This window comes from Equus quagga, chromosome 15 (assembly GCF_021613505.1).
Source record: "Equus quagga isolate Etosha38 chromosome 15, UCLA_HA_Equagga_1.0, whole genome shotgun sequence".
NCBI lineage: Eukaryota > Metazoa > Chordata > Mammalia > Perissodactyla > Equidae > Equus > Equus quagga.
This window is the reverse complement of record NC_060281.1, coordinates 2,385,223-2,409,789: the sequence shown is the minus strand read 5'-3', so window position 1 is coordinate 2,409,789 and position 24,567 is coordinate 2,385,223. Positions and strand designations below refer to the sequence as shown.

At 43.3% G+C, this 24,567-nt stretch overlaps 1 protein-coding gene across 1 annotated transcript in view; it reads left to right on the top strand.

Annotated features, from left to right (window-relative positions):
* The window catches only part of COL19A1 (collagen type XIX alpha 1 chain), a 304,996-nt gene that overhangs the window by 215,275 nt on the left and 65,154 nt on the right, over nucleotides 1–24,567 (top strand). Inside the window, exons 18-20 of the mRNA XM_046638990.1 lie at nucleotides 11,282–11,335; nucleotides 19,016–19,060; nucleotides 24,062–24,124. Coding sequence (XP_046494946.1) covers nucleotides 11,282–11,335; nucleotides 19,016–19,060; nucleotides 24,062–24,124 — 162 coding nt within the window. The remainder of the gene's footprint in view (nucleotides 1–11,281; nucleotides 11,336–19,015; nucleotides 19,061–24,061; nucleotides 24,125–24,567) is intronic.

The following is a 24,567-nucleotide window of genomic DNA, read 5'->3' as shown; positions in this document are numbered from 1 at the left end:
TCCCCACAGCTAGACCTGATGCTTCCTGTCCAATAGGCTGTGGTTGGGTCGGATGAACAGCTCTAACAATGAAAACATACGCTCTCAAAGCACCACAGAGCTAATGTCTTGCTCTGCCTGCACCCTGTTATCCAACAGTATCCCCAGCTTTTCTGTCTTCCATCTCCAACGTTGTCTACTACACAGAGAACTCAAGGTGCAAAGTTTTTGCTTTCAGCCCGTAGCGAGGCGCACCTCTAAAATAAGTTAGTGCCCCAGACACATTTTGGACCTCTGAATAAGGTGGATGACAAAACATGTTGGATTAAAACATTCTATCTCTTGTTAAGATACCTACATGTGTTTTGGGCTCATTGTGTCTCACTGGGAATCCAATTTGTATTCTCAGCATCCCTCCTGGAAGCCTTGACCAGATCAGGTTTTGTCATGTTTCTTAGTTCTCCTTTCAGCAAAGAATCTTAGACTCTGCTCTGTTAAATGACTAAAGGCCGGGTACTATGATGATAACATCTTCCAAGAAAATGAGTCTAACCATTTATCTGAGTCAATGGGAACAGAGATTTCATTTCTTAATAAAAATAAGATGACTTCCTCAGATTTAAAAATAAAGACGCATAAGACCTACAAAATGGAGACGTGGCCAGTTAATCATTTTTATTGCCACTTGTCCCCCACTCGGGTCATGGTCCCAGACAAAACGGCAGTTGCCAACATTGCTAAAATTCCAGTGTCACCTCGTGTCGCCTCGGAACATGGAGTCGTGCAGGAGAGGCAGCTGGGGGAGCAGGCAGAGAATCTGGAAACTAGTACTTGGGTTCAATTCCCCAATTACTTCTCCTCTTCTCTCCTTAAGAACAGGGAAATTATTAGGCACTTTCTGACATCCTAAGTCTTTTTACTAATTATAACTACACTCTGGAGGAAAAGGACTTTTTATCTTCTTATAGCCATTGACTCCTTTTTTCATCTGGGATCCCGCTGTTGAAACCAGCTGTGAAGACATCTGAATCTCCCTGCCTCGTGTACAGCAAGGATGGGACAGAATACTTGAAATCCTTGATTTCAACCAAAGTTGTCATTAGTTGGGCCAGTGCATGGATTAATCACTATTTCTTTGTGGTGGGTAAACATTAAGGTTTTAATAAATCTGATTGGCCATTGAGAAGATACTCAGGAAGCTAAATAATCTTATCGTTTGTGTTTGATGATAGACTTCCCAAAAGCATCTCCACCCAGTATTTAATTTTACCAGCATATAACTTGGTGAGGTAGGCAAGAAAAAATTCTCTCCATTTTAACAGTAAGAAAACTCTGGGCATTGGGAAGTGAGCGGCTTAGCTGGATCCATGCAGTCGGTTTTCTCTGCACAGCTGCAACTGCTTTTGATCAGAGGAAATACTAAATAAATTATGTGACTAGAGAAACAATGAGTTCTCAGTGTTCTCTGGGGGACCTGAAACATGGAAGGAAATTTGGTAGAAAATAAGACTTGAAGAGGCTTCAGATCTGTCTGTAATTTCGTTAAAAAGTAAAAAGATCTGAAACAAATATGGCAAATGGCGAGGATTTGACAACGTTGGATTGTGGACTTATCATTTTATTTTCTATACTTTTCAGCATGCTTGACATATTCTAAGTTTATTTTAAGAAATACGAAAACCATCCTATGGGATTAGCAGAGGTTAATATCACTAATTACTTCTTCACTGGCCCAGAGTGTCAGTGTCTTCTCCTTTGCCTAAAATCCTTCGTAGACTGGGGCTAAGTGTTTTAAAAATGAAGTCATTAAGTATTTTTTTCCTAGAGCTTCCCTGAGTGTAGCCTCTGTAACCAGGGGGTTCAGTAGAGCCAAGAATTGTTATCTGCAGATTTATCATTGGCACAACTGATAGATCAAAGGGAAACCTTGATGTCACACATTCGAGTTGAAAGTGGAGACTACAATCACCCCAAAATAAAACCTACAGATTGCTCATCTTGCTTCTGTGCAGAATGTCCACAACTACTCAATTTTATTTTGCATGTGCTCCCGGCCTCTATGTAAAGCGGCAGTGTAGAAGCCAGTGCCATCAACCTGGTTATCTTAAGTCCCAGCAGTGTGCCTTGGAAATCGCGTTTTCTCTGCACGGGAAGCGTTGCCATCCTACCAGCACTTTTCAGCAGAGTGAATGCTATCACTTAATTACAGTAAAGGGAAACTCGGAGCGTTGATAGGTGCGGGCTGTGGAAGCCAGCTTCCCTCCTGGGTTGGGTGGCACATTGAGAGATTCCTGAGGTCAGACAAGGGGGTGGCGGCACCGCTGTTCCTCAGGTGTAGGTTTTGTTGGTGGGGAGCTGTTGGGGACGCCACTGGATACAAACAGTTGGCTTCCCACACCCCTATCCTTGGTAGTTTTCATGCCCCTGTGGCTCTTCTCCCCTTGTGCAGGGTCAATGATGCTGCTTCCGTGGGGCAGCAGGGAGCTTAAAGGATTCCTGCTGCTCTCGATATTGCAGAAAGCTGAGGAATACTATTTCTCCTTTTGTAGGACATACTGGGGAGAGACGAGTATGGAACATTTTATGGATAGATAAGCAGAATGACAGCACTAGGGGAGGAATTGTTTTTTCCCTAGCCATCATACCATGGAAATCAGTCAGAAATGTCCCTCTATCAATAATGCAGTGGGCTTTATACCAATTAGATGGATTTGTTCTTGGTATCAGGGAAAATATGTTCATTTAAAAATGATTGTTTTCTCCCTTGGGAAATAAAGTGTTAAAAACTTATGAGCTTCATAACATAATTTAGAAAATCTGCTTCTATAAAATGGGTTAATTATACCCATTGCATGTGTTCACAGTCATAGTCTCATCCTCCCACTTCTGTTCCAAAAGGACAAGTAAAACTAGAGACTGTGCCATTTTGGAAAACAATCAGGTCACATATTGAGTACTTTGCTTATTCATACAACCGTAAACTGCCTATGCTTGAGTTCCCTCAATTACACAGCTCAGTATGCAGGCCAGAAGACGCAAGCCCGGCTCAAGTGAGCACTTCCTGGAATACACAGAGGGATGGGTTTGAAAAATGTCCAAAGTGGCAGATGTGAAAAATTCTCCTTCGAGATCCGGAAGCTGCCTTTGCTGCAATCCCTCACCTGTTAATCGCACTGCTTCTGACCTTCTGAACCAGGGACGCTGGCAGTGTCTTAGACTGAGACGTCGAGGAGCCGTCAATCTTTCCAGTCCGGCGCAGGCATATGCCACTGTCAGGGGGATTAGCTGAGACAGGAGAAGATCATGGATCACAGTGCTGCTCAGGATTTCTCAGAGATGTACCAAGAAGGAGTGCGTGGCTGCTGGCTTCCAGCAGAACTGCCATCACTGTTTTTAGAAAAAGTCCCAAAAGATGTCTTTGATGAATGCTTGAACTAGCCTGTTGTTATGTCACTTAAATCCTTCAGATGCCCAGAATGCTGATACACACATCTCTCCTCCACAACAAACACAATGGCACTGTCGCAGTCTTATTTGAAGGGTCTTTCATCTTCTCTACTAAGTGGGACCAATTTCCCATGACTGTTCCCTACAATTCCATGCTCATAGGAATTGCAGCCCATCGAAATCATCCCCAGGCAATATTACTGTCTTGGTTAGCTTGTCTTTTTCCACCTGCTTTGGCCGTTTTTATTTTAAGTTTTCTCCCACCATCTCATAAATGCTAAGGCTCTTTATCCTTCATTTGGTGTCCCTTGAACTTCAAATGTTATTTAAGATGCTGATCAGGAAAGCCCACTTCCTCCCTGTTCCTCTCAGAAATCTCTCTCCCCTTAGGTCTCTCTAATCTAAACCCTCCATGGTTTTTCCATTTCTCTCTGTCTGCATGTGGTTCCTGTCTCTTATCCTTGCCCTCCTCCCATTCTGGCCACTTTCCTCTTGATCTGTTCTTTCTTCCAAATCTGCCCACATCCCAGAGCTCTCTTTGCTTGGCCCTTACTGATTCTGTGTCTCATTGAGGGGTCCTGTGAGCTCTTAGAGGTGACTGTCTTGTTTGATTTTTTTTAACCAGCTTTAAGATGGTTGATATTTTATTTCACTGTCTGTCATCCCTCTCACTGTGAGGCAGATAAAGGGAAAGGTTAAAGATCAAAGCTTTTGGGTCAGGCTGACCTGGGCTGAAACCCAGCTCTTGTCTACTGGTTGTATGACCTTGGGTAAGACAGTTGACCTTTTGTTTTGTGTAAAATAAGGATAATGCCGACCTCAGTGGATTGCTCTAAGAGGAAAATGCAGTAATATATGTTCCTGCCACACAGTTGCTGCTTTCAAAGGGTAACTATCATTATCTATGAATATTATTATCATTAGCCCATTTTATCATTCTCTGCCATCTGCTCATTATTTTTGTCTTTCTTTCCTAGGATTTAGTCCGTGGCCTGCCATTTCTACAGCAAAAGGGTTGATACCTGTCCTGATTCTTTCATTATCATCCCTGTGTAACTTTTCTTCTATATGCTTTGCTCCCTTCCTTTCTATTTCCTCTGCTCCAGTCTTTATAGGGAAATTCATCCATCTAAGAATGTTGACCTAAATACATCCATTGTTATATTCATCCTCCAGAAAACTTTCTTAGATTCAATTTTCAATGTAAACAAACACACTTGAAAACATCTATTTGAGGATGAGGTCTGCGCTTTTGTGTATTGGTCACATGAATGAAATACGTCCTTCTGATTTGCTGAAACCCAAGTCTTCCCTGAGTTTATTCCTATTCGAGTCCCACCTCTTACACTCAAAGTTACCTGAAGACTCGACGCAGAGACATAGCTCCATCTCTCAGACCCTCGTGCCAGAAAGCGAGAACCCGGGGCCTGTCGGTGGTCTGGGCAAAGACGCATCTTGAGGGTCGTCCTCCTCCCTTTTCTGTGCCCCTTCCCTCTCCTGTCCCCCCTCTAGCCCTGTCCCCTCACTATTCTCCTTTTCCATCCCATCCAGCTTGCTCTCAGGAAGTATTTAGTTAATGATTCCTACGACTGCTGTAGAGTGAGACAACTCTTAGACTTGGTTCTACCATTGGTTTACTGTGTGATTTGGGGAGAAATCTCTCAATTTTTCCACATCGCATGGAGAACACAATAACACCCACCTCACTCAGTGATTATGAGAATCAAATAAGATCACGTGTTTTGCAATCACATCACCCTGCCACCCAAGAAAATATAAGGAAAACACACATCGGGTCATCCTGAGCTGTCTAAGCAGGAAGCATTAGGATTCCCTGTCCCAGGACCACATGCCTTCGAGCAGGTGATAAAACCCAGCATCAAATAAAGCAAACTTTCGTTATGAAGTTTTAGGCATAAACCAGAAAGTGGGTGAGATATTTTCAGGAACAAGAGTTCCTTCCCAGGAACCTTAAATTTCACATGATTCATGCTGTCTGGCCCACCTTCCCATTGTAATTCCAAAAAGGAGAGCTTGAGGTCTCCATGTTGAAATGTAAACATAGTATAAACGTTCAGTGAGTCTCCTGCTGGCTTCAGAAATCATATTTTGCAGTTTGAGAGTTTCACCAATTTGGGGGTGGTAGGGGTGGGAGTTTGGGTATCTCCTTAGTCACTAAAAATTTGTAGCAGAAGCATTCTCAGAAAAATAGTTCACTATAAAATTATAGCTGTTTAACTATTACATAATTAAATCCCAACAGATAATGAAAAAAATTTCATTTGGAGCAAATATTTAAGACAAAAGGATCTATGTTTAAAAGGAAAAAGAATCGATTTCCCAAATACTTTCTATGTAAGGAGTATTATTGATTTTTCTCTCAGAGTTCGGATACAACCTTCCATGTTGTGATTCTGGTCAAAAATCCATCCATAAGCTCTTTCCTCCTTCCCGGGAGCTCACTGCAGCTTTGTTTTCAATTCCGTAGCCAGATTCTCGGATGAACCTAGATCTGCGGGCCTGTCTGCCTTGAGTTTGAAGCAGCAAGACCTCCACTTGCTGTGCCTCCGTTTCTAACTGAAACCAAAACCAACAAGCACGAAACTGGCTTTCCCCTCAAAACTTTCCTGTAAAAGTAATGGGACTACTAAATTCCTACTAAATAATTCAGCAAACCTTCAGAGGGAGGGTGAAAGTACTATGTACCACGTCCTGTGCTATCATAAGATAAAGACGGAACTCCTTGTCTTCAAGGAGGTTTCATCCTAGTTGAGAAGACGGACATAGACACGAACCACACGGTCAGTGAAAATGTGATTTACCAAGTCACACATCATGTTATAGATGGAAATAAATATGAGAGAAAAACTCATTCTGACAGTAGATTTTCCAACGATTGCTGTATGTTAGCATGCTTCATCTTACCATTCCTGTGACTGAGTTTAGGCTTCCTAGTGATATTTTCTTTAATACCAAGGGAAAAATAATTGTTTATCTCTGCCTTTTCTACTAGCCATTAGAAAATTGGAAGTGTTTCTTAAAAATTAGCCCAAATGGCTTTCCAATAACAAATTTTCTATCTGTTCTCATAGCCAAGCTATTTTTTCTCGTGTTTGGAAGAGAGTTGATTAGTACAACTTTCTTCACAGAGGTTTTTGGTCTTTCAAATGTTGTTACTGAAGTTGGTTGGAAACCCACAGGGCCAGAAGGCAGCTGTGAATAACCTGAAAATAGTATTTGTGAGTCCTGGAAGGAGCTCCTCCTAATACGAGACTGAAGAGCTGGTGCCTGGGGGTGAGTGGCACCCAGATGGCTGAGGGCGCCTGGTCAGCAGTTATGAAGAACTAGAGACGCTTTCAGAGAAAAGGGAGAAGGAGAGCAGTCCAGGAGGGGGGTCAGAGAGAGAGCAGAGCACTGAGGAGCCATAGGGGTCTCGATTCAGAATATGTAGGTGTGCCAAAGCTGACTCAACGCGCCCGAGCTGCGACTTGCGCAGAGAGCTCACAGCAGAGCCGAGGGAAGGGGCAAAGGCAAAAGCAGAGCTCTTCCAGCCAAGTGTACTACATGACCTTGCTCAAAGCCAAAATGCAGCCAAGAGCAGGACTGAAGGCGTGTGGGTTTTAGCACAGAACTCTTCCCATCTTTTAAACTTTGGAAATCTGCAGCAAAAACTGACATCTACTAAGGGGATGATAATGCAAACAGCTCCTCATTTTCACACTATGCTTCTGATGACAGGAGTGGCAGACGACACAATATTCCTGTTTTCACCTCTAGCAAGCTTTTAGCCAAAAAATAATCTTTTTAACTGCTTTAAACTATTGCTGGGAGTACATGCTCCCAAACTGAATGTAGCTTTGTGTCACTTCGCCACACCCAGCGTGGTTCTTTGCGGTAGGAACCAAAGTCAGGATCTCTACCCACACCAGCTTTATAGACCTTGCAGACAAGTACACGCGCGTGAAGTTGGGTTCTGAACAGGTGTGTCTCGCTGGAGTTATGAGCATTGAAAGCTGCTCTATGATTTTGTACTCATCACATGGACCCAGATACCCTATGTCTCCCAACCCAGTACAAATAGGGTGAAGCAGAGCTGCGTAAAACATAGCCATTGTATGGCCACAATTTCTGTATAGCTATGTTGCAGGTCACTCTCATGAGCAAGATAATGAGATGTTTTTTCTTTTCACAAACCTTCCATTGGTTTTCCTAGTAAAGCTCCTGAGAGCGTTAGCCAAGGCTGACGTGCCCTCCAGAGCTGGCCTCTCTTCTCCACTTGGCCTGGGTCGTCTAAGCATCTCCTTGATGAGTCCTTATAAATGCAAACCTCAGAGAAAGTGACCTCTCAAGTGCCCTGGAGCATCCACTAACACTGCGTGGTGCCAGGAGACCTGTCACTCACCGCAAGTCTTTAACTTCTCCTTCCTCAGAATTGATTGATAGGATAGTCTACAAGACTGACAGCTTTGCTAAACTTGCAAACAGATGACTCCTTGCATCTTCTCCAGCCATACTTTGCACCAGAATAGAAAAAGAGCACGTCTCCTGAGGATATGGCTACAGGACAACCACCAATTCCAAGACCCTACGGTCTATATAGCTTTTCTAACAGTGAACAGAGTTGCTCTTGGCATTTATATGCACAGCATTTCTCTGTGGTCACTATCCCCACGTTGATTGAGGTTGTGTCTTTCTGACAGTCTTAGAACAACCCAAGGAGTCAGTGAGGAGGTAGACTGCCCGAGGACTCGACACCAGTGTCTCCTGCCAGTCACTGCAGGGTTTCTTCAGCCCTCTGGGAGAGTTGGTTTAAAGGATGGCCTGCAGGTGGGCTGTTAGCTGTAAATTTCTGTTACATTAAACTTGAAATTTGTGCTACCCAGAGTATCACCATGACTGGAAGAGCAAGAAAGAAGATGTCATCATAAATGCTCATCAGCAGATTGAGCAGTAGAGCCTAAAACTTGGGATTGACCCCATTTGGAACACCGCTTTGTGGATATGACATTTTATGGCAAGAACAGAACATATGAAAATGTGGAAGTACCTTTTATCGGCCAATTAATCTTGTGGCTATCTGGATGATATTGTTCAAACTCTGCTGTTGGCTGCTGGCTATGTTCAGTGAGCTGTGTTCCTGCTGTTGTTTTAGACGAGGCGCAATGAGCTCTCCTACCCCACCCCCAGTGTATCCTCAACAGTGAGATCAGGATTCCGGATGAGGAATATATTCTGTGTTTATGGAGTAGAGCTGTATGCTGCAGGCAGATAGCCAGTTTGTAAAAGATCAGACCCAATTCTCGCCCAATGTTTAGAAAAATTAGCACCATCCTGTTGTCTTGACTGTGCTCCTCCCCACGGCTCCCTGCTCGGTGCCCTGCAGCCCCCACTCGGCTCCCTCTCCTGCTGCCCTTCCCTCATGCCTTCCAGACACTTGGGAAGGCTCCCACTTCTATGTCCTCTGATCACCTGCTCGCCCAACCTCGGCAAACAAAGATAAGCTTCCTTTTGAGTAGAGTTGTGGACTGTGGGGAATTTTGTGGAATATTCAGGCGTAATCTCCCTCTCATGGGTTGAGAGAATATATGAAGACAGATGGGAGATGCAAGGAAGACAGAAAGACCCCTCTCAGTGGCACGGTGGGACCACGCCTAAAGACAAAGTGCGCGTTTCCCCCGCTCCTGCACCAGGCTCAGTGCTGGCTCATAACAACTGCCAAGGTCAAGTTTTGCTGATTTTTTTGAATTTCAGTATAGTGAATAGAACGTGAGAGAGCAACCACCCAGTGTTCTCAGGGCGCGGTCAGCATGATGATAAAATTACTGCAAAGATTATTTTAGGGTGAAAGTCTGCTTTTAAGTGAAGACAGTGGAGTAGATGAGAACTAGTTTGGGCCCAGGCTGCCTACATTAAGTATTAGCCCTGCCACTTCCCAGCAGTAAGCGCTTGGGCCAGTTAATAATTTCTAACCCTCACTTTTCTGCATTTTTGAATTGGAAGTGATGGTACCCACCACATGGTGTTACTGTAGGGATTAAATGAGTTAATCCATAGAGAACCCCTGGTATAATGCCTGGCCCACAGCAAATACTATATGAATGTTTGCTATTATTATCTGATTGATTCTTCTGCTCTGTTTGAGAGACTGTACTATTAACTATTCTGCTATATTTGGGAGCCTTAATTATTAAGACTCTCACTTTTAACTAGGATGAATGTGTGTGAAGCTAAATTTACCCACCACATCACTCTTCTTTGATCTGATTGGCCTTGTTAGCAACACGAATTCACCGTTCACCAAATGCCTACTATGCATATACCCCTCAGCCACCTGCTGATGCTACTACATCTGCTATCTAAAATTTCTCCTTGCCTAATTGTATAGTTGCAGAAGGATCAATGTGTACGGAATCTTGTGACTCCTGAGTTCCAACACTGAGTTTCTGACTTGCATCTTCTTGGCTAGAAACTTTGTGCAGCAACCCCCAATGCAATGATTGCTTTCCTCATTACTTCATCTAACTGACCTAGAATACTTTACACAAAGCTGGCTGATAGGAAAAGAACATGAAAAATGTATAACACCAGGAGAATTCCTTTCTGACATTAGCTCTGCTTTTATTTCAGCAAGGTAACAGCATCGTTTGTCTTTCCAATCATAGTCAGTGCCATTTCTCGTGAGGCCTATTATTTTCTCAAGAGTTATACCAGCCTGCTTCCAGGATCCATCACTGCATCTTTGTGTTCTCTGCCTTTGTGGGCACAACGTGGGGGTTTCGTATTAGAGGAGATCTTCAGTCACAAGCCGTTCATAGGAAATACTGGTTATAAATGTTAAGCAACGTTAATTGTTTCAGTACACCTGGGATGTTACCTGTATCAGTGGGTGCAGCTAGCAGTCGTTCCTTAAAATTTTTCCTCACTGTTCAAGGCTTTCATTCTCCTTTTAAAAAAATCATCTTTGTTTAACAGTAATGATTGGTTTGCTCAATTATAGTTTTCTTTGTCCTATCTTCTGAGGCAAAATGTAAAGAACTTTGCCTCTGTAATATTTTCTCTCCTCCTAGGGGCTTTTCAAGGTCCAGATGAAATATGCAATCTCTTTTCTGAGATAGCTGACTCTCTCTTGGCTTGAGCTACTTGATTTAAAATAATGCCAAGTTTTATATTTTCTTATGGCCTTCTCCCCAAAATGTAATCCCTGAAAAACTCAGAAAACTCTTCTCATCTTCTCTTCCTGGAAGTTTTAGGGACAGACAAATGTCTTCTTAGCTATCTACTCAAAGCTCAGCGCAGTGCTTAGTGAGTATTTCCACGTCAACTGAGAACCAGGAGCATTTAATTGTCTTAACTCTGAGGATTTAGAGTAGACGTCTTTTTCAGGCCTGAAAGTCCATGGGCAGCCCATTTTCACCCAACTAATTCAAAGAGCAATACAACAGAAAAAGTATGTTTTCCCATATTTTCTAAGTTAACACATGGGCACGCATTTCTATAATACATTGATCAAAGCCTTGTGAGAAGTGTCGAAAACAAACTGAAGCTACGACCTCCTCCCAGGAGGAGTTTTAGGGAACAATTCCTTGTAATAAAGAGTATGCTGATGGCTGACCTGGTAAATGTTACACGTTCCCACTTAGGACCTCGCGGGATTCATGCAGGATTTGACCTACAAGTACTTTTAGGAACCTGATAAGTTAATGCCCCTGTAATTCTATTAATTAGAATGTTTGACTAAACAGACTCTTCCTTTTTCTGAACCATAAGATTTCAAGAATTCTTAGATACATTATTTAAAACCACATTGTTGTTGGTAAATGTGCACATATTTATCTTTGGTTTGTTTCTAATACAGGGACCTCCTGGAATGCAAGGAGTACAGCAGACTCTGGGTGGATTTTATAACAAGGTTTGGCTTCTTTTTTTCACATCTTCTATACACATAGATTTTTGTATGATTGTATTTTTGAAAAAAATAAACATTAATTCCTAACTCCTCAGACTTTAAAACATAATCACATACACTTAACAACTTTCCATACTGAAAATATGTTTCAAAAAAAGTATTTTGCTCGGCATTGCTCGGCATCTTTTTACAGTACCAGGACATTATTCTTAGAAATAAAAAAAAAAATTTACTTCAAAGTTTGCAAAATTTCATGCAAAAAATTAATGCAAAAATCGTGTTTCACCATGGATAATGTCACATATCTAGTTTCTCTGAGGGCAGAGATTCTGTGCCGCTTTGAAGCTCTGGGTCGCACAGTAGTGCTGGATTTCTGATGGGAACCAGTTGGTGCTGCACTGAACTCTCAGGCAAGCGTTTACCTACCACAGGTCAAGACCTGGAGTCCCCACCTTCCAGGGAGGAGCCACTTTTAACCTCCCCAAGGTTTTTAAATTATAGTTTGGATGGACGGAATACCAACATGGAAGCATCTGAGAGACAACAGGAAAACAGTTTTGCTCCCCATTCTCCAAGGAAGCAGAGCAGAGGGAGCGGAATGGACGTTGGCAGTGAAGTGAGACTCAGAGACCTAAGTGAGACCATTGATGGAGCCGTCGGTCAATACCAAATACCTGGGGTCTGATCTCTCAGTCAAGGCATTCTGTCCACAGGGTCCCGTGTGTAGGTAACAGCTTGTCATTGATACGGCCTGAGTAATTGCACACAACACAGAAAAAGTCGGAGACGCTCCCTTGCGTGTCTTTCCTCTATGTTCTTGCTTTCCCTTCCTATCAATTCCTCGAAGTACTATTATTCCTCTCTGTTTAGAAATTCCCAAGAGACACTCTGTGTCACAGAGCCCTTGAAGATAGCAGTTGCTCAGAAAAGTGTTTGTTAAATGACAAGCAAATTAATTAAAAATCCCAATTCTTCTTTCAGATTAGGTCAGCATAAAGACCCAGATCATTTGTGGTGGATAAATTTAAAGTCAAATGTGTGAGAAGTTTGTTACACTTCCAAAGTAATCCTATCTTAAGTTTTCTCATTTACTTAGATTTTCCAGGGAGTATTATATTAGGAAGAATGTCTGGGGTATATTTTATGATTCTTTATAAACATTTTCCGAATAGATCTATACTAGATTTTTCAAAACACTAGGGCTTGGCACAAGTGAAACAAAAGTGAACAAAGCATATCTAAAATCAATCAACTAGAATACAATGCTTTTCTATAAGGACATCTACTGTTACAAAATAGGATTTATCATGAATGCTTCCAAATAATGAGAATGAGTTGGCTCTGATGTCACAGTGTCAGCTAGAAAAACTTAACACACTACATTACTGTCACCCTTGGTATAAAATTTGCCAAGTTGCTACTTAGCTACTTAAATATTTGCTATTCCTCGCCAAAGCTTTAAAGCTCATATATTTACAGGTCTCCCAACACTGCTACTATATATAGTTTATCTTGCCGATAAGTCAGTTCCCCTTTAAATGAAGATATATGGAGCATTTATATTTTAGAGTCTAAAGTTGAAAATGTAAAAATGTAAATTTTTAAACTTTAAGGTTGTATTTCCAAAAACTGAGGGCTGACCGGAGCAGGTGAGTGGAGAGTCTTGCTAGTAGCAAGTTTGTACTTTGAACCCAGCTGTTGACTCTCCTGAGGGAACTCCAGCCTCCTTCTGACCTCCAGAGCCTGGGAGGATTGAGGTTCACAGGGAGTCCTCCCACAGGAGCTCGAGACAGAACTTCAGAGCTGCAGCACAGCTGGTCAAAGGGCAGAGACCATAGCTTTTCTTCCCCAAATGGTGCATTGTAACCATTTAGCACCAGAAGGCTTTAGACCCACCTGGGAATTAATGGAAGGTAACTTCCCAAAGCCTTCTCTCTGTTCCTTCTGAGGGGAGTTAGAGCTGTTACACTGAGGTCCCACCAGGTGGATGGAGGAGCCGGGCCCACCCTCCCAGGACCTACTGACCAACGTTTCTGGGTTATGAACACCTCCTCCACACCCTCAGCTTCACAAAGGAAAGAGCCAAGGGTGTAAAGTGCTTGTTTTCACTTGGTGATGTCCTCCCACCTCCCCACCCCATCTATTTTTGGATACTGAGGTTGTTTCATTTTGCAATTCATGGCTGCCTGATGGCCTGGCTGTTGCAAATGTGCACAGAGAGGGGGCCCTGAGTGAGACTTTGCTGGAGAGTAAATAATGGACCATGTATTGAGACATATAAAGTGACATTCCAAGGTTAAAATAATCTTCCCCTTCAAATTGGCATTGATTGATGCAATGTCTGCGCTCGATCCTGGACTTCAGGGACTCAGCTGGCAGCAGCTCAGTGGTCCTGCAGCCTGGCTTCTGCTGAAGCAGCTGCCCATGGAGCACACGTCCCCAGCAGTCCTAAAGTCCTAAACTAAGAGAACCCTGGGCTCCTTGCCTCGCCCCAGGAATCCTCAAAGGCAAAAGAACTTGGCCCCTGCACAATCGTACAGGAAAACTGTATGGATTTTTCCCCTACAATTTTCCTCATGTCATCAGAGGGCGAGCTCAGGCATATGCAGCCCTCTTCCCTCACTGCACAGATCAAAATGGGCACGGGGAAGAAAGAAAGGAGGGGAGGAACGAGAGACTAAGGGGCTAGGTCAGGAAGACTACTGGAGTGTGTTCACATGTCCTGTTGCCTACCCACTCGAGGAGGCAAAGAACAAAAGGTGGAAGATTTCCCTCTCCATCACAAAATAATTTGCAAAACAGCTGCTCCCGTTCTGCAAGAGCCTTTGCTGGGAGGCAACAATGAGAAGCCTGTTCTTCCCCTTAAGGAAGATCCACTCACGATCCAGCAAGCTGCTCTGCAATGTCTCAGGGGATTTTAGTAAAAACTTCATTGGCTCTGTCAACTGCTAAGGCTGGCAGCTCCAGAGCCCCTTACAACAGTCTAGATGGGAAAAAAAAATGTTATCTGTGGAGGCCAAGTACTGGCGGATTTTACACCTGATGCTGTTTTTAAAGATCTGCATTGAAAATGCCTGCTTGTCTCATCTTCCATCGCCTCACCAGGTGCATCTGCAGAGAATCAGTCTCAGCCGTTGGAGCCCAGAGCTCTGCCTCGCAGCAGCCAGTTCCAGTGTTCCCGTCTCCAAACTGTTGATGCAAAAACCAATTTGCTAGCAAAATAATCTATTCTTCCTTTCAAGTATCAAGTCATAACTTCATTTTAATATCTGCAGACTAGAAAGGGCAGCAAACCTTTCTCTCAAATCAAATATTCAAGGTCTTTCCAGCAGTGAGTTATGCCCGAGGAGGGCGCAGTAATCGAAGGCTTCTCTGGAGACGCTAGGGGAAAACCTGCTGGGCCCGAAAGATTCAGAAATAAAATTTAAGTGCTAACATCCTATCTCTCATTCTTTGTGCCCCAGGATCCACTGGGTTTGGGGAACATCATGGACTTAGGCACAGACATATGGGTTTAAGGATCATGGTTTTATTGCAGAGAACCCTGAAATTCTCCTGGGTCCCCCACCATCCGTGCTCCGCCACACTTGGGGCTGGTGAAATGCTTCCCTGCAGGTAACCGAGAGGTGGACGTAGAGCCAGCCGTAGGTCTTGTTTTCAAGAGAGAACAGCCCTCTTAGGCCACAGAGTTGCTAGGGCTTCTGGAGCGCAGTCCCACAAACTGAGTGGCTTAAACAGCAGAAATTCATTGTCTCACAGCTGTGAAGCCCGGAGTCCAAGACGAAGGTGTTGGCAGGGCCGTGTGCTCTCCGAAGCACCAGGGAGGGTGTGCTCCAGGCCTCCCTTCTGGCTTCTGGTAGTTTCTGGCTCATAGTAGCAGATCTCCGGTATTTGCACAGCATTCTTCCTGTGTGGGTGTCTCTGTATCCAAACATTTTTATAAGGACATGGTCATATTGAATTAGGGGTCCACTACTCCATTATGACTTCAACTTAACTAATTACATCTATGAAGATCTTATTTCTAAATAAAGTCACATTCGGAAGTACTGGGGGTTAGGATGTCATCGTATGAATTGAGGGGGGTGCAATTCAAGCCATAATAGATAACCTGATTTTTCCAGCTTTATGTCCCTTTATGGTTAGTATTTTACATCAAGTTCCCCAGGGGCTAAACTGGAGGATTTGTAATGGCCCCATGTCCTGGGAGGGCGTTCATGTCCTTGGTCTCTTTTATTAGATTGAGCCACAGGAAATTGCTGATATCTGACTCTTTGGAGCCCACAAAAATGGCCATCTCCTATGGTTCAGCCTACACGTGTCCAGGTACATTCCCTTCTTTCCAGAGAATACCATCTCCAGTCTCCAGGGTAATGAGGGCAGCTGGAGTCTTACCAACTGCCTCACTGTCGGTCTCACAGCTCCGTTCACCATTTCCCACAAGGGAACAAAGGACTTGTCTGACATCCCAGAATTCTTGAAGAGGGCAGGCCGACTGGCACCCCCCACACCACAACCCTCGCCACTTCTCTACAGGAACCTCTAAATAAATGCATTCAAAACTGTAAAACTATGATATTTACTCAAAGAAGTTCTAAGAACCCATTCAAATAATGTGGCGCCAAGGTACAAAATGACCTAGTGAAATTAGAATAACATCTGAGGCAGAATGCCAGCTTCCAGAAACACAAGGACTATGTCTTGTCATTTCTGTACAGCCAAGTAATCGTTTGGTGCAATGAGGTTGGAGAAAGCCGAGAAGAGAATCTCACCCGTCAGTAAATAAACGCTACTGAAGTTCAAGTTCAAATCTGCCTTGAGCATTGTTAGCCTAAGGTGGAGAGCCCCTCCAGAGGCCAGTGACGATCCTGGAGTAGGTGGATTTCCTGGCCCAGCTATTGAGTGAAGCAATCATGTGGTGCTCTGCTGGGCAGTAAACGGCGCTGCTGTTTTTCTGGGTGTGAAAGCCGCCAGAATATCAGGACCCTAGAACAATAGAGTCTATGGACAGAATAATATGGCTTGGTGCTGCAGAGGCATTCCTTGGTCCCAACCACAGCATCTCTGGCACCCTGCGGGTTGTTGGGGGTGAGACGGGGAGGGGCTCTCACCAAGGTGGTCCGCTGTGACACGCTCTTGGCAGACGCACTTCGGGTGCTGCTCGCTCTGCAAGCCGAGAGCATGGGGCCTCCCAGTCCAAGATCATCTCTGAACAACTCACAGCTCAGACCACAGCGCGTTCCAGCTTCCCCGAAAGTGTCCTGGCACAAGTACAGCCAGGGAGAGATGCCGACGGGCTGTGCACAGATTGGCACCATGTGCAAAGCGACAGCAGTTCAGGAAAGGCCTAAAACTTACCTGCTTCTGTGCAGGCTGCATCCAAGAAACCTACTGTTTTGTAACTGCTGATTCCTTGTGTATGTGTGTTAGAGTTTCATACCTCATTTTCAAATACGTCCTTGCAATAATTTATAGCCCAGGATTTTGAGAGTATAATTTTTATTTTCAATTTGGACATCTCAGATCAAAGGTAAGTAGGAAAAATGAGAGAATATCTGGCACAAAACCAATAGTAACAGCAGTTATAAACTACTTATTTTTAATTGGAGGAGCATGAGTAACACGAACACACAGTTAAAATGTTAAACCATGGCAACAGTGATGTGAGTGGGTACCTCTGTGTAATTTTGTTGTTTAAATGTTTCCGTATTTTTAATTTTTTATAATGTGTATTTTTATCAAAAAAAAACTTTAATGGGAAAAACGCGTAAATTAGAATTATTGGTTTATTTATTCAACAAATACGTATTGAATGCTTCCCACATGTGAGGTGCTATGCCAGGCAGGGGCGGCATTCCATTCCAGGTCATCGTGGAACTTACTTTCTAGTGTGAGAGGTGCAAAACTTTTTAAACAAACACAAAAATAAAAGTGTTACTAAGTATTATGAAGGAAAAATACAGTGTCCAGTGAGGAGGTCTGGGAGGGAAACCTGTCCGGAGATGCACAGGAGGCTCCGGGAGTGGCTGCCCACCAGACGAGAGGTGAGGACAGGCTGGGGACCAAGAGGGTGAACTAAGGATCTGGGTCCTTTAGAGGAGCTGAGAGGCCATTAGAGCTGGAACTTCTCAGGGAGAAGAGTGGCCAGGGTGATGCTGGAGAGGGCAGTGGGTTCAGGTCATCGGGATTTCAATGGCTTTCTTAAGGGGTTTGTTTTTTTTTTTTTTTTGGTTTTCTTTTTGAGGAAGATTAGCCCTGAGCTAACATCTGCCGCCAATCCTCCTCTTTCAGCTGAGGAAGACTGGCCCTGAGCTAACATCATGCCCATCTTCCTCTACTTTATATGTGGGATGCCTACTACAGTATGGCTTGCCAAGTGGTGCCACATCCGTACCCGGGATCCGAACCGGGGAACCCCGGGCTGCTGAAGCAGAACGTGCGAACTTAACTGCTGCGCCACCAGGCCGGCCCCTTTGTTAAGTCTTTGAAGAGGGGAGGTCAGACTGTCTTCTGAAGAGATCTCTCTGACCTTGTGTAGAGAATGTACGTTTGTTGGGGAGTGAGAGTGGATATTAAAGGGCCAATTAGGAGCTACCACAATGATCCTGGCGTGACAGGATGCTGGCTGCCCAGAGCAAAGGTGGGCAGGGTAAAGAGAAGAGATCTTGTGGACAGAGACCACCAGACTGGATGGCTGTGTGTTCTTGAGGTTTAAGGAGGAGAGCGGTGTTAACAACGACACCCAGACTGAAGAAGGGCAAGTTCTGTGGAAGGCAGAGGATGAGTTCAGATTTTCTCTTTCCTTGATGTTTTTCAATTGTAAAATGATATGACCATCAATTTACTAAGTCAAACTGCAGAGATGTATTAGGAAGAAGTTAATTATCATTCTCCCACTTCTGGACTAACGAATGTTAACAGTGTGATATAATTCTCTCATCTTTCTCTTTCATATGTGTGTGTACTTGTATTTTTAAATTCAGTTTTGAACTCGTTGAATGTGAATTTCTTCTAAAATTTACAAGTGAATACAGCAAATGGAAAATTAGATGTATGGGTCAAAACTCAGAGGGGAGAGGTATGCTGAGTTTATAAACATGTCTTTGTGTGGATGATGCCTAAACCACAGGAGTAGAGAAGAGAGGCTGGAGCAAATGTTGAGTCATGAGAGAAGAGAGCCTGGACAGAGTCCTGAGGAGGTCTGACCTTTACCAGCTGGGTGAGGGAGGAGGAGGAGAGGTCAGAGAGAGAGGAAGAAACTGGGAGAGTGAGGTATCAGACAAGTCAAGGGAGTGGAAGCACAGCCAAGTGGTCACTTAATGGCATGTCCATTATACTGGGCGACAAGGATATCGTTAGTCACCTTAGAAAGCCCTTTCAGTGGTGTGGTTGGGGACCAAACAAGGTGGCCAGGCATTCATTTGGAGTGGTGACCATTTGCCCCTGGAGGTGTGATATTTCTCCAGAATCATCTCTGGTGGGCAAAGTCACAGGGAAGATAGATAGGGTCTCCAAAGTTGGAGTTTTTCAGGAATATCTAACAGAAGGTGAGAGAGGCAAAAGCGATTAAAATGGTATCCATAAAAAGCTGTTACAGTACTATTATCTGAGGATATTTTTAAAGTAGGGACTGAATGTGTTAAAAATAAGTGAATTTTTAAATTTTGTTTTATGTTTACTTAGGGAGACTTTGGTGAACATGGAGCTGGTGGCCCAAAAGGAGAGAAGGTAATCAGATTTTCAAAGTGAAGAGAAATGTCCAGGGTTTTACACCAACCCTCGTATCCGCACGTCAGGGGCAGTCCTGCTGTCACCCAGGCTTCACCCGCTGGGGAGGCCAGCAGGCTGCAGTGGGCACGGCCTCCACCACCTCCTGACCACGCAGCAGGGCTGGAGTCTGCTCCCCAGGGAAGACTGCGGAGTAGCAATTGGCCGCGAGGAAGGGGCACTCTCAGGGGAAAGAGCCGTAACAGGGTAGTGAAACCAGGACACAGGCTTTGGTCGATAATCAGATGTTCCATGAATCCGTACAGGTGACAAAGACAAACTGAAGACCCCTTTGTGTCTTAAGTGCCCAAACATAAGCTGTCATGAAGCATTTTTTTGGTAGGGTTTTTATAAGGTACGGCCATGGTTTAACCAAATAATTATTTAAAACAGTTTTGAAATTAAAACACTGATGAATTTCCATTGCATTCTCCCTGTCACTGTTGACAGGTTTAATTGTCTTAGCTGTGGAGATGACAGAATCACTTGCCCGCTCACAAAGGTGTTTCACTCGGGTTTGGTTCTGAAATTGTGATGACCTTGGATTCAGTGTGAATGCACCATTGTCAGGGAAAAGCCCTGGATGTTGAATGTGCAGACAGAGATGACTAGGTCTGAAAATACTCTGAGGGAATGTGGCCTCTGTGTGCTACCTTCATTCACTCACCCAGTAAAAATTCTCTTGATTGAGGGCAGGGTATTTCAACACAAATCCAAGAAAATCTGACTTCTGTGTGTTATAAATCAGTGCAGCCAATCTATTCAAAAGAACATACATCTATCCCTAGAAAATACTGCTAGAAATGTCTCAACAGAAGCTAGGAGCCTCTTATAGACTGACCATTGGAAATGAAATTTTCTGCAATATATAAATAAATAAAAACCTTGACATTCTTTGAAAGACATCAAAAAAATTTGATCATACAGCAGTAATAAGTCAATTATGTGTCTTAGATTGTATTGCCAGTACGTTAGCATTGTTTCCTGTAACCAAATAGCTTACAGAATTCCCACACCACATAACGAACATATTACATTTTAAGCAATTACTGCTGGATGCATGCAGACTAAGGGGGAAAAAAAAGAAAAAGAAAGCCACAAAGCTTGTCACATAGGACAGCTGAGCAAAGAATAGAGTTGTGACACTTTTAAAGTATTTAAGCGATGATTCATTTCTTGAAACAAAACAGCTGGCTTCTGTCTTGCTGTGTTCATTAGGAAACATTTGTTACTTTGGAATTCTTAAGACCTCAATGATGAGAAATTTGATTCTGTAAAACAGGTGTATTTCAAACTCTAAGGACTTTTTCTATTGCTCCAAATCTTTTCTAATTGCTTCAGAATCTTAAATGGAATTAGAAATAGCCAGTGGCATAACTGTTCCCTCCTCCCACCCAAAGAAACAGTCTGCAAGAGTCTACAGGGCGCTTGATGCAGTAGCTGAGATAAATGTACATATGAAATGATTTGTAAGAATTGTAATTAACAGGAGAAAGACTCCGCCTATAAATAATGCATAAAATAAACTAACAAACACAAGCATAGCACTTGCTGGAAGAGTGACATCACCTCTGCCTGTCCCCATCCACTTAGTTTCTGTTCTGAATCAGTACGTTTGTCTTTTAACTTACAACGCTGTTCATGGGTTGCTGTTGTGAGAATTTTAAGCTCCTGCAAGCTGCTCCCACAGACCTTTGCTTATGCCTGTGGTGGACCCGGGTGGTTCTGAACCCTGGGTGCACACTGGAATTGCCTAGAAAGCTTTTAGAAAACACCCTGCTCAAGCTCATCCCCAGAGACTCTGATTTGGGGCGGAGCCCATATCTCTGATTGATCTGGAGTGGAGTGCATATCACTATTGTTTAAAAGTGCTTCAGAGGATTCTAACAGGCAGCCAGAGTAGAAACCATTGAGTGGGGGAAAGAGCATGGGTTTTGGGGTCAACAGTTGATCGCACCGTTAAGTTGATTGTGGCATTACCAGCTGCGTCTCCTTGGGAAGGCTGCTTCATCTCCCTGAGCATCAGTTTCCTCATCTGTGAAATGGGCCTACTCCTATCCACACAAAGAATTGATGGTAGCATTAAAATCAACTGAGATGAGATGAACTTACCCAAAGGACAATACCTGACACACATTAAGCCCTCACCAAAGATTTATTCTCTTCTATTCGTCCACTCCAAACTTTCTTTCTTCTCCTGAGGTCTTATTTATCTTTTCAGTATTAATTTATAGTTACCATCCTTCACACCTGGTCTTGCTCAACTTTGCATTTCTAACCATAATTGTAACAGAGAAGCAACTCAATTTATGTTGTAGCATAAAAGATCTCACCAGAAGTACAATTTCAACACATAAATGGCAGTGATGGCACCAGAGATCACAGCACCACCGGCTCCGTCTGCCAGTACAGAAGTGATGCTCTCTGCTCTGTAGTTGCCTGAGACTGACAGGACGTGGCCGGGGGATGCTGTGCTTGCAAGCTGCGTGAGGAGAACTGCTCCTTTACAGGGACAGTGGAGTAAGGTGGCAGAATATCTTAGGACTCCTGCGAAATTAACAGGTGTCTTTTGGGGCTGACTGTCAGAGGGAGAAGGTGGAGCTTCAGCAGCACCAGGCCTTTCAAATGGCTTTGAACGTGTCAAGTTGAAAGACAGCCTTTCCTGATCCTGAGTAAATTCATCACTTGTCTTTCAACACACATGTTCAGTGACTAATCACTGAACATCCATCTTAAACATGAAAAACAACTCCATGTGTGTCTAAGATTCAGGTATAAAATGCTTTTGTTTCCAGAATTTTATGTGAGGGAACTGGTTCCTAAGATTTCCTCCAGGCCCGGTCACACCCAAGTACCACTCAGAGAGGTGGACCGAGGTCTCTGTCGGGTCCTTCCTCTGCATTTCAGGGGAGACCTGGTCACATCGGTGCAAGTACATCACAGCTGTGGACATAATTCCTTGTCCTCTGGGTCCATTCCCCTCCCCTTGGCCTTTGGTATTGGGCAGATGTGATTTTTATGGTAATTTCTAGACCCCTTCCCTGATTTCTACTTTTATTTTGTGCGGATGAGTCTAAGTACTAGGTATATTTTCCCTTCGCGTCTGCGCACTGTGATTTGGCACCTTACCAGACGGGTAACAGCAAGGGCACGCTGCGTACTCTAACGCTCGTACAAGGCCAGTTGTCTGTTTCCTCTTTCAAACCAGCAGCCATCCTCCCTTAAATGTATCCACCAGTTTCTGCCTCTTCTTACTTTGGATAGAATTTATTATCTCTAGGAAAATAATGGCTTCTCCTGCAGTGCGGTAAGTATGTGAGTGATGGGACGCTAGATGCTTAGATTTTAGAAGGGCAAATATTAATAAAATCAAGATTAAATTTACAAAATATATTCCACAAATCTAGAAGACTTCTTAATAAAAACGTCATCTTGTCTCTCCATTACATATGACAAGCTCCCTCTTCCTCTTGTCTGAAAATCACAAGACACTGATTGGGGTAGAAATGTAGAAATGAGCCAACGTTTTTATGATTATGTATAATTTGTACTTGAAGTATTTTGGGTAGACTGTTGTTTGAGGCTGCAAAATAAACAGTTAAACTCCCACACAAGGGGACAGGTATAGAGATGTTCGGGGCAGCCTTGTTTATAACAGAGAGAAGCTGGAGACAATCCAGATGCGCCTTGCCGACGCGTGGACTAACCCTGCTGCATTAACGTTGCAGAAGGCTGTCCAGCAGGTACAGTGAATGAACTGGACCTATTTGTATCAATAGAGATGGATATTAAAAACAACATTGAGTGGAAAAAAAGTCACAGAGTGTTACACACACGATAAAGCTATTTATGGAATTTGTTTTAAATATCTGGAATAATATATTGTTGATTCTACATATACAGTAAAAGTACAAAAATATAGACTGGAAAGATAAGTACTAAATTCATGAGAGAGGCCCCTTCTGGAGCAGGAATAGAAAGGGAAATAGAGAAGATTTCTTCTTTGATTACAAATTGTTCTATTTTATTTCAGGTGCTTGGAGGTTTGACACACTCGAATTTATGTTTGTTTGTTTGTTTTTGAATAAAAATAGACATGATAGGCAAGAAAAGTATATGCCCAGAAATGCAATGGTTAACATTGTTTTCAAAGATGCTCTTGAGGTTGGAAAAACATCCCAACGTTGCATAAGTTTTAGTGGCTACATTTGATTTAACTATTATGTGCTATTCAGGGATCTTGCTAAATGTGAAAAAGAAGCACAATGCTGGGACTCCTCTGAAACTGGTTAATGATATATTTCCTTTCTATAAGTATCATTTCTAAAATTGCATTTTCTCAAAATACTCTTTACAAGTCACATACAAATTCTCTTCAAGACTTTTGACCAGAACATCTTAGATGTTTCTAAGCTGCTGCTGTCACCACGTAGGCCAGAATGGCTTCCGTCCGCAGTCGTTCATTCAAGCGCAGTGTCAATGCTGGAAACAGCAACCAGACTCATCTCTCTTCATGTGGCTCCCCACTCCTCCGTCTCCCCCAACCTGAAAAAAAGAAGTGTCTGAAATAAAATGTGTCTGGATTATTGTGTCAGTTAAACAGCATGATGTCTTCCAGATCACAAAAATTCTTTTTTTTCTGCATGGCAGAGCAAAATTATAGTTTTTTCTCCTCTTGATGTTCTTTCCTTGAAAAAGAATTAACTTTTGTTTCATATTAATTCTAAATATCATAATGGATATTATGGATCCTAAAAGACCTAAAGGCGTTGTGAAGTGCCGACAAACGCATCAACACCTTATTATGCAAATAGTCTTAGTGGATTCAGAACTTCCATTGTCTCTTAGATGTGACAGATGAGTTCGAGGTTGGAGGGGGCACGGCCACCTCTCTGAATCTGATGGCCACAGCAGCACCCGTCCCACCTCACGTCACATCTCTCTTCTGCTTTTTCTTGAAAGGGTGAAACTGGACAACCAGGATTTCCGGGGTCCATTGGCCCTAAAGGTCAAAAGGGAGAATCTGTAAGTATTTTAGCTTTGAGGCAGAGGAAAAATACCCCAAAATAGGCTCAAAAATCCTTTTCCTAATTAGCCCAATTCCACACACCTTTGTTGCCCTGTGTGGCAAACAAGGGTCAATCAGACATTTGAGCAAGTGCTCTATGCGAGGCACTAAGTCCTTGACGAGTATCAACTTACTTAATCCATTAAAAAAACATGAGGGGCTGGTCCCGTGGCCTAGTGGTTAAGTTCGGCACACCCCACTTTTGCAGCCCAGGTTCAGTTCCTGGGCATGGACCTACACCGCAGACCTACACCACTCGTCAGCAGCCATGCTGTGGCAGCGACCCACGTGCAAAATAGAGGAAGATTGGCACAGATATTAGCTCAGGGAAAATCGTCCTCAGCAAAAAAAAAAAAAACAAAAACCCATATAAGATAGGCTACTTTCACCTCATTCTCCA